Source organism: Mastomys coucha, unplaced genomic scaffold (assembly GCF_008632895.1).
Source record: "Mastomys coucha isolate ucsf_1 unplaced genomic scaffold, UCSF_Mcou_1 pScaffold1, whole genome shotgun sequence".
Lineage (NCBI taxonomy): Eukaryota > Metazoa > Chordata > Mammalia > Rodentia > Muridae > Mastomys > Mastomys coucha.
Window position 1 is genome coordinate 63,028,912 of NW_022196891.1, and position 10,009 is coordinate 63,038,920.

Below are 10,009 nucleotides of genomic sequence, written 5' to 3' on the forward strand. Positions count from 1 at the left end.
TGGGAGCTGGTAGCTCGGAAAAGCGGGGTGCGGTGGGGTCACAATGGCAAATCTGAGCCTTAGGTCCCACTGTCCGGTCCAGCAGCACTCCTCACTCCGAGGTCTCAGACTGGTCTCGGCCCCCCAGCCAGGCGTTCAAACTGGGCTAGCCTTAGTCCCTGCTCTCTCCCACCAACCTTCATGCCCTCGACATGCTTAATGCATTAGGGCGGGATTGTAGCGATTCCTCGTTTTCAAATCCTTTCTTCCATCCTTAGGCTACCATGGATTCAGGGCATATGGCTTTGTCCTGTATCCTGGTCCGACTTCTCCGAGAGTCCAGCTGGCGACGTGGGTCCTCTCATTGGCTCGTGCCAGCCTCTCGGCCCCTCTCTCCCCCTAACCCTCTCTTTCCCACTTAATGCTACTAAACTTCTCTGTATCTCAAGTCCTTATATTCAAGGCCAACCTGGGCTATATAAGCTCCTGCTTCAAAAATTATTATTTATTATTATTATCATTATTATTCCAAAATTCACACACAAAGTTAATTGAAAAATATAGGACAGGAAGTGCTAGTCTGAAGCATGTTGACTTCGATAAACAATAAAGGCCGACCAGCAAATAAATCGTTTTGCTGGCTACTGCTCTACTAAGGCTCAACAAACAAAATAGATACATATGAAAATGTTCATGAATAATAATAAGTGACTCAGCCGGGCACTGGTGTCACACGCCTTTAATCCCAGCCCTCGGGAGGCAGAGGCAGGCGGATTTCTGAGTTCGAGGCCAATCTGGTCTACAGAGTGAGTTCCAGGACGGCCAGGGCTACACATAGAAACCCTGTCTAGAAAAACTAATGATAATAATAATAATAATAATAATAATAATAAAACAAGTGATCCATTTGGTAAGCGTATGTACATCTTGTATGCAAACCTAAACAAAGTACACCAGGGAATATTTCTGTGTAAAAGGCATAATGACCAGGCATGGAACCACCGCAGAGGCAGAAGCAAGCAGATCTTTGTGAGTTTCAGGCCAGCCAAGGCTACACACGGAGACCCTGTCTTGAAGAAGAAAAAAAAAAAAGACAAATTGAAATACTAATTACCAATCTTACAAACTGGTCTCTCAAGAAAATAGCCCAGTGAGTGTTGTTAGAGATGCCCTGTTCACCATAAATCATTTCTTTATTAACTGGAAATAGTTCTGCCTGTGTAGGTTTTGGAATCGTTGAACCTGGTACTTTCACTGTGTAGCAAGCATTCTCCACTGTGGCCAGACCCTGCTTCATTCAAGAGACACAGTTTCTTTAGAAAACTGGGGTGGGCCAGTGTCACTGTCATCCTGGCATAGAAACTGGCTTCATTGGGAGGGGGTGCCCATGTCCTGTGCTGCTAATACACATCTGTGTGAGTTCTCCAGTTAACCCACCACTCCCAGCATAGCCCAGCATAACAAGCATTGGCTTTTGGTCTCCCAGAAGCAAACTGCTTATCCTAAGCGTAAGAGATCGGTGTGTCTAGTTCTCTTTCCCACCGTCTAAAGCTGTAAATATTGTTGATTCATTTCTTCCACGTGGATTAAGGCAGCTATTTTGACAAAGTGTTGAGGAGACTCCCCGTATTCCTGCGGTCCTGTTGTGGAGCCTGCCTGCAATTGATTTCCCTGATAGTCCTTAGGCGCCTCATATATTCTTTTGGCCAACACCATCCAGTTTAACCTCTCATATCTGTGTATAATACATGTGTAATACTACAAAGGAGAAAAGCTGTTCTTTCACTTTCAACAGTGATATCCCCATTTGGCTTTAGATGACTCTCAAATTTGTCAAGTCTTCTTATCCAGTTATATTTTGGAGGTCATTACCCCAGTAAGGAGACGGAGGGATGCCAGACCTGGACTATGAAAGAACTGCAAATCTGTACTTCCCACCAGGGGTCCTGCAGTCTTTTCCCTCCTCTTCTTCTTCCTCCTCCTCCTCCTCTTCTTCCTCCTCCCTCTCTTCTTCCTCCTTCTTCTCTTCTTCCTCCTTCTCTTCTTCCTCCTTTTCCTCCTCATCCTCCTCTTCCTCCAGGCTTTTTTCTTTTAAGATTCAGGCTAGGGCCGGGCAGTGGTGGCGCACGCCTTTAATCCCAGTCCTTGGGACGCAGAGGCAGGCAGATTTCTGAGTTCGAGGCCAGTCTGGTCTACAGAGTGAGTTCCAGGACAGCCAGGGCTACACAGAGAAACCCTGTCTCAAAAAACCAAAAAAAAAAAAAAGATTCAGGCTAGGGATGTAGCTCATCTGGCAGAGTGCTGGTGAGTCTGTATAAAGCCCTGGATTTGTTGTTCAGCACCTTTATAAACCAGGGGTACTGATGTATGCCTGTATCCTATCACCCAGGAACTGGAGACAGGAGGATTAGAAGGTCAAGGTACTGAATTGTAGGCCAGCCTGGGATACTGGAAGAGTCTGTTTTCAGAACAAAATGAACATACACCGAGTAAAATTAAGATAAGCAATATATTTTTTAAATACTTCTTAGTTTTATGTCTGTATGTGCACCCTATGTACCCAGTGCTCATAAAGGTCAGGAGGTTGTGAGCCATCATGTGGGTGTTGGAACCAAACCTGGGTCCTCTACAAGAGCAGTAAGCATGCTTAGCTACTGAGCCATCTCTTCAGCTCCAGGATAAGTTATGCTTTTAAGCTACAAAGAAGGCAGGGCTTATTAAACTGTGTATTTCAATATGTCTGCTCAAGAATGAATAGGGACGCGGCTAGAGGCATCACAGGGCGGATGCTGCAGGGACGCGGCTAGAGGCATCACAGGGCGGATGCTGCTGTGCCTTTCCACCATATGCTTCCAGAGGTCGTCATCGGTAAGATAGCTCTGCCACGCCTGGGAAGTCAAGCCAGCCTTGATGGTAGAAGTGCCTAATGCCACCCAGCGCCCTGGCTTCCTTGGATACTCAAGACAGTCTTAGTTACTGCCAGGGATCCTAGTTCCTGAAGAAACCATCCTTTTCTTGGAAGGGCACAAGTTTCCGAATCTTTGTAATAATCTTTGAGTAATAACTGTAAGTTCTTTCTAGACTCTTGCTTTTGAATGCTTGTTAAAAGGTAATTCATGTAGGGCAGTGGTGGCGCATGCCTTTAATCCCAGCACTTGGGAGGCAGAGACAGGCGGATTTCTGAGTTCGAGGCCAACCTGGTGAGCTCCAGGACAGCCAGGGCTATACAGAGAAACCCTGTCTTGAAAAACAAAACAAAAGGTAATTCAGTGTTATGATTACATTTTTACAGTGTGTGTGTGTGTGTGTGTGCGTGTGCGCGCGCGCTCACGTGCGAGCATCAGAGGACAGCACATGGAGTTCAGGTTTCTCCACCATGTGGGCCCAGAGATTGAACTCAGGTTGCTGAATTTGGCAGCATGTACTGTTACCAGCCCCAACCCACTCATTCTTTAGCTCATGAACAATTGTAAGGGTGGGCACTGATTATATAGGGCTACTTCCCAGTAGTTTCTTCGAGTTTCTATGTAAAATGTCACGAAGAGCTGGAGTCGTTAATCATCTGAGGACCCTGGAAAGAGAAAGTCAGAGCTGATGTCCAGCTCCAAGACCGTGTACCTGGCTTTTCTTGAGAAAGAGCTCAAAAATCAGCAGATGTGTGGTGACAAGTGGGGCTTTACATTTCGTCCGTTTTGCTTTGGTTGTCGTTGTTATTTTGTTTTGTTTTTAAACAGTCTCATTACTTAGCTTAGCCTGGCCTCAAACTCACCAAGTAACCCAGGCTGGCCTTGAACTCAAGGTAATCCTTCCTCTGTTCTAGACAAACACTGTACTAACTGAGCCACATTCCCAGCCCATCGTGACACTAAACTTTTGTTTAATCTAAAAGGCCTAACCAGAAAATAATGCAGTCTTCTAGTCATGTATTACTTTTCACTTGATGCATAGTCAACCGCTACCTAGTGAACAGAGCCCAGGCCCAAACCATCATGGCTGGCTTTGTTGGGGGAGATCTCTATGTAGCAGTGGCATCATCAGCCCCTGTGGCTTCTTATGGTCACCCAGGGATAGAGTCATCTGACAGGAGGAAACTTCAACTGAGAGAATACTTCCATAATATCCAACTGGACCCCCTCTCTCTCTTTCTCTCTCACCCTCTCTCTCTTTCTCTCTCACCCTCTCTCTCTCTCTCTCAGATGTATGTATTTATTTGTTTTATGTACATGAGTACACTATCACTGGCTTCAGACACACCAGAAGAAGGCATAGGATCCCATTACAGATGGTTGTGAGCCAACGTGTAGTTGCTGAGAATTGAACTCAGAACCTCTGGAAAAGCAGCTCCAGCCCCAGGACATTTTCTTAATTAGTAAGGATGTGGAAGGGCACAGCCCTCCTCCACGGTCTCTGCATCAGCTCCTGCCTCCAGATTCTTGCCCTGTTTGAGTTTCGCTCCTGACTCCGTTCAGCGATGATAATGGAAGTGTAAGCCAAATAAATGCTTTTCTCCCCAAGATGCTTTGGTCGTGGTGTTGCATCACAGCCATAGAAACACTAAGGCACCCATTTAACTAAGTCTATATGAAGTTGAACTACGTGATTTTAATTTTATTTGTCGACATAATGATTGATTGTCAACCGGACACAACAAGGAACCACCCTGAGAAGAAAGAACTTCAGTTAAAGAACTGCCCAGCCCACACTGACCTATGGCTGTGAGAAAGTTGTCTTGATTAGTGATTGATGTGGGAGAGTCCAGTCCACGGTGGGCGGCGCCATCCCTAGGCAGGTGGACCAAGGGTTGAGCAAGCCAGGGAGTACAAGCCAGGAAGGATCATTGCTCTGTGATGTCTGCATCAGTTCCTACCAGAGTTCCTGCCCTGGCTTCCCTCAGTGAAGGACTGTGACCTGGAAGTGTAAGCTAAACAAATCCCTTCCTCCCCCAGCTGCTTTTGCTCACAATGTTTTATCACAGCAACAGAAAAGAACAAGCAGTCTCTAAATCGGGCAGGCCTCTTCCCACCTCCCCACTTCCTGTAGGAAGGATGCAGTACAAGCTGAATTCAAGCTGAACTTGAAGGGCCGTGAAATGGTGCCTTCGTCTTCAGCTCGTCTCTATGGAAGAATCGAATTTCTTTCAGACCCTTAAAGAAATCCAAACAAAAAAATGAGATCTTCCCAGCCTGGTCGTGACAACGTGTCACCCGAGACACAGACAGGCTTTGCGCTTACATCCTGTCCTCAAAGTCTTTGAAAACTTCCTGCCTAGGACTCCCCAGAGAAGGGATGACAGGTGTGAGTCACCACCTGCCTAGCTGCAGGTGATCTTCTTTAAACGCAAATATTGTCTCTAGGCACAGTGCTGCATTCCTTAGTCCCATCACTCAGGAGGTTTGAGTTTGAGGCCAGCCTGACCTATAAAGTATTCTCCAGGGCAGCCAGAACTGTAGTGAGACCCTATCTCAATGCCCACCCCCCAAATGTGGAGTCCTCCCTGTCTACCATAGGAGTGCAGCCCTTGGTCTAGGGTGCTTCAGAAAGGGACACAAACATTATGAGGAGGACAGGAAAGCACCTGCCCCTTTAGGAACACCATGCCAAGAGAATTCTTGGGACTAAAGAGCCCCTGGGAACGGAGTGGGCTATTTTCATAAACTAGAACAAATGACGTTAAGTAACAGGAGCTGGAATTGGGGGATGGACCTTTGACACCATCAGGCATGTTCCTGTGGTGTCACAGTGTCACTACATTTCAAAGTTGCTCCTTTCCTGTCTGCCACTACCTGCTCAGTGACTTCAGGAGAGCATGGTCTCCTCTTCATCTGCAGCCCATCCTTGCTTCTGTACACCTTTCCCACCACACACAATCATAAGTTATTCACAGTTGCCATGCCCCATGTCCACCAAGCAGTCCCATGAGTGTGGAAACAATTCACTGAGATGCACAAAATAAAACTGTGTGTTCCTCAGGGTGGGGACATCTCTGGTGACAGACAAGTAAGTAGGTAGACAACATGCAGATTTCAAAAAAAATGTCTGACATATAGTTTCCCCTGAATTCTGTTAAAGTTCAAAGCTTATAATGTATATGACATCGTCAGTCTTGGCCAGGTCAAAAGTTTGTGACTACTTACAAACCACTTTAATATTTGTTTTGAAAAATAACATGTCTCACATATTAAAACTATCTTGGAATTAGAAAACCTATAAGTTGGATGAGAAATTGTGGCACCACCTGTGACCTTGGCCCTTTTGTTTGTGAGAGTGTTTTCTGAAGCCAGAGTTGGTGTGATCTAATGAACTTCCAGGAAAACCATCCCTTTTAGAATACAGAGCTGCACCCTGAGACACAGAGCTACTGAATTCAGAATAAGAACCAACCCTGAAGATTCATCATTTATTTAGGCTAACATTTCTTCAGCAGGAGTGCATGAAGGGAGGGGGGCGTGATCGGAGGAATGGATATCAGACGGACCCCCATCCCTGCAACCCTGCTCTATCCCCAGACAGGATACTAAGCAGGAGTTCCTGATGAAAACAGGCTGAAGACCCCAACTCATGCCTCCTGAGTCCAGGAGAAGAACTTGACTTGGATCTGAGAAATGCTTACTGAGAGCCAGGCACCATGATGCATACCTACAATCCAGAGGCAGAGGCAGGGGGATCACTAGTTCAAAACCAGCCTGGGCTACATAGAAGGCTACATGGTGAGATAAAAAAAAAAAAAAAAAAAAAAAAAAAAGCAAAAGCAAACAAACAAAAGCTTCATAGAGAAACTAAGAGGGCTGCTCTCAGGATGTAAGTTGTACTGTAGACACTGAATGCCGCTCCCAGAGGTCAGCCTGGTTCAGTTCAAGTGTAACCTTGCAGGAAAGTTCGATCCATGCCTGGAGCAAGGCAGGCGTACTGTGGCACCTTCAGGGGAGGAAATGAGACACAAGCCACCACGTCTGATACCCAGCCTCTCCGAGGGAGTTCCTGCACCACGACAAGGATGGGATGAGATGGACCAGTCATCTCCCCTTGTTCTCATCAGCCAGGCTATGCCACAGGGAAGGCTCTGGCCCATGGAACAGGCAGGAACAAGTTTTTAAATGTTTTAATAAATATCTCTTTGAGTTTTTTTGAAACTGGTCAGCTGTTTCCCATTTGGAGCAGGCAGAAAGATCGCTGTGAGGGCTTTGATATCTCTTCAGGTCTCTGTATAACTTAGAGGACTTTATTCTCCACAAGACTACCTTCTTTATCTACCTAAAATTAGTTTTAAGTTACATTGAGAACCATAAAAACATTAGAACCATAGAAAAAGGCTGTCACTTTGCACAAGTTCGACAAGAGCCTAGCTGGGAGGTTGGCTGCAGGAAGACCTGGGGTGCAACAGGAAGGCCAGTATTGTGTGGAGCAGACACCGCAGCAAATTGATTTAACTTTGAGTCAGTGCATCAAGTGACACAAACTCAAGTTGATAAAACTCTATTGTCCTCAGCTGTCATCTCTAACGAGGCGACAGTTGGTGTAGCCTATGGGGGACAATCCACCCTGCATCCTGGGCTGTCTCCAGATGCTCGGTGTATTCTGCGTCTGCAGTGGCTCCGTGCACTGCTACTGCTGCTAATCCTGCTGCTGTTTCCAAGGAGATGTCTCCAGTGGCCCCATCACTGGTACCCTGAGCCCTTCATCACATCCGAGTATCCTCGGTGGGGATGTCGTCCTGTGAACAGGGGAAGAAAGACACAGCGTTCAGCAGAGCTCCTTGAGAGTGAGGGATAAGGAAAAAAAAATTCATGAGGTAGGAGTGAGCCAGCAGACAATATGCCTGATGTATTTATCCACGCACCATTTAATCTTCACCAAACCCATGGGGATTAGGTGGTTCTATGAATTTTATGTTACAGGTGAAACTATTAAGGCACAGAGACAGAAATGACTTTCTAGGGTTACACAACTAGCAAGTGGTCAGGTTGGGATTCTGTCCCAGGGACTGGAGTTTGAGACTCCGGCTGCTAATCAGCATCCTTCTTTGAAGCCTAGCTTTGCTCTCCAAGCCTCCTCTCCTCTTTCCCACTCAGTGTCATCCTCCTTGAATTCAAGATTTTTGGCAACAGAGAGAGGTGAAAGAAAAGACTGTCTTTTGTGATGCAGAGGTAGAAACCTGGCTGTACATGCCCAAGGTCTGGGTTTGGTTCCCAGCACTGCAAAGGAGAAGTAGTAGACTGCATATGTAGACTGAAATCCCAGCAAAGGAGCTGTTTGTCCAATGTTGTTAGAAACTTATTTCCACCAGTTTTTTGTTTGTTTGTTTGTTTGTTTAGCTGATAAGTAAACACATTTACAGATGTGCCCAGGATTTGTGATGTAGTCCATCCTAGTGAATTAGACTGGGTGCAAGCAAGTACCTGAGTTTGTGGTGTTTTTTGCAGGGGTTGTCATGGATACCCAGGGAGGAGACGATGGAGACGTGGTAAGAGGGCCCCCAGACAATAGTCATAGCTGGGCCCAGTGAGCCCAAACCCAAAAGTGTGGACTGAGTTTCTTCTAAGTAGTACCAAGCTTTAGGGGTAGCTGAGTGGCTAGCAATGTCTACTAGAGGAAGAGAGATTTGGTGCGTTATGTATAGGGTGGGTCTGAGGACCAGGGATTCAGAGGGAGTGAGCTATGATTCCAGACACAAGGAAGGCAGAGGTGCCCAAAGCTGGCATGGCAGCTGGCCTGGGAAGGGAGAAGAAAGAGATCCTGGGGACAGACAATTGTGTAGAGAAGGTGCGGGCAGAGTGTAGGGAAGGGGCCCCCATGAGAACCAGAAGGGATAAAGGGCTCCAGTGTCGAGATTCAGTGACGCTTGAATATCCTGAGGGAAAGGAAGAGAAAACAGTAAACCCAGGCAGGGGAGCGAACTCTCAGATAAACACTCAGAGTTACACAGGCTCTCGGGGATGTGTATCTCTTGCTATGGAAGAAAAAAAAAATTCAAGTCAGACAACAGAGAAAGCAAAACTGACTAGGAGAAGCAGTCAAGTTAGGCGGTAAGGAAGGCCATCCATATTCAGGGTTGGCCCATTAAGGCGTTGGATGGATTGAAGACACACCCATTGCCTTTTGTGGAGGTGTGCCTTTGGCAAACTTAAGTGTCTTAAGTGTCTAGGACAGTGCGTCTGTGACCCTGGCTGGCCTTCCGCTGGCTATGTGACTGAGGGTGGTCTTGAACCCCTGCTCTGCCTGTCTCCCCCTCCCAAGTGCTGAGATGATGTGTGTGTCATAGCACTTGGCAAGTGTTTCCTTTCCTTATCAACAGCAGGAAGCAGACAGCGGATGGCCAGAGCCCAGCCCCGCGGAGAAGGGAAGGCAGTGTTGTGTCCTGCACCGAGGTTGATCTTACTTGGAAAGCAGAGCACGACAGATGTAGTGGGCACATCTGCTTTAATGCAGAAAGCAGAGGGCACAAGCGCTTTAAAGGCGCATCCTGCATCTGGAGACTGCTGCCTTGTAAGAGAGAAGAGGAGGAAATCCGAGACACGCAGATACAGCGGAGGTCACACAGAGATGGTGACCAAGATCGGAGGAGGTATCCTCAAGCTGCAGAAGGACAGATGCTCCTTTAGCCATCTGGAGAGGCTCAGGTTTATCAACATCTTAACTTTAGAGTCCCGATTCTGATGTTCAGAGAAAGTACATTTCCTTTACTATTTATTTATTTATGTGCTTATTTACATATTTATTTATAGGCAGGGTCTTCAACTTTTTCTCAGGCCGTTTGGACTCATTGGGAGCCCAGGCTAGCCTCGAATCGACACTGACCTTCCATTTCACATTGAGTGCTGGGACGACAGGCAGGAGCAGCACGGCCAGTTCATTTCTATTGTTTTAAGTACTAAGCCTGTGGTGATGTGTCTGGAAACCCTAATAAGAGAAGTGAGATGTGCCGGGTGGTGGTGGCTCATGCCTTTAATCCCAGCCCTTGGGAGGCAGAGGCAGGCAGGATTTCTGAGTTCAAGGCCAGCCTGGTCTACAGAGTGAGTTCCAGGACAGCCAG

General features: G+C 46.8%; 1 protein-coding gene and 1 long non-coding RNA gene across 5 annotated transcripts in view; both read right to left on the reverse strand.

Moving 5' to 3' along the window:
* The window catches only part of LOC116070900, a 1,624-nt gene extending 1,168 nt beyond the window's left edge, over positions 1-456 (reverse strand). The window contains exon 1 of the long non-coding RNA XR_004110622.1: positions 177-456. This is a non-coding gene — a long non-coding RNA (uncharacterized LOC116070900). The remainder of the gene's footprint in view (positions 1-176) is intronic.
* A 4,116-nt stretch (positions 457-4,572) lies between these two features.
* Positions 4,573-10,009, reverse strand: part of Rcsd1 (RCSD domain containing 1) — a 62,293-nt gene continuing 56,856 nt past the window's right edge. For all 4 annotated transcript variants that reach the window (XM_031388132.1, XM_031388113.1, XM_031388124.1 and 1 more), the window contains one exon: positions 4,573-7,690. In XM_031388132.1, the coding sequence (XP_031243992.1) occupies positions 7,658-7,690 (33 nt within the window). In that variant the 3' untranslated portion in view covers positions 4,573-7,657. The remainder of the gene's footprint in view (positions 7,691-10,009) is intronic.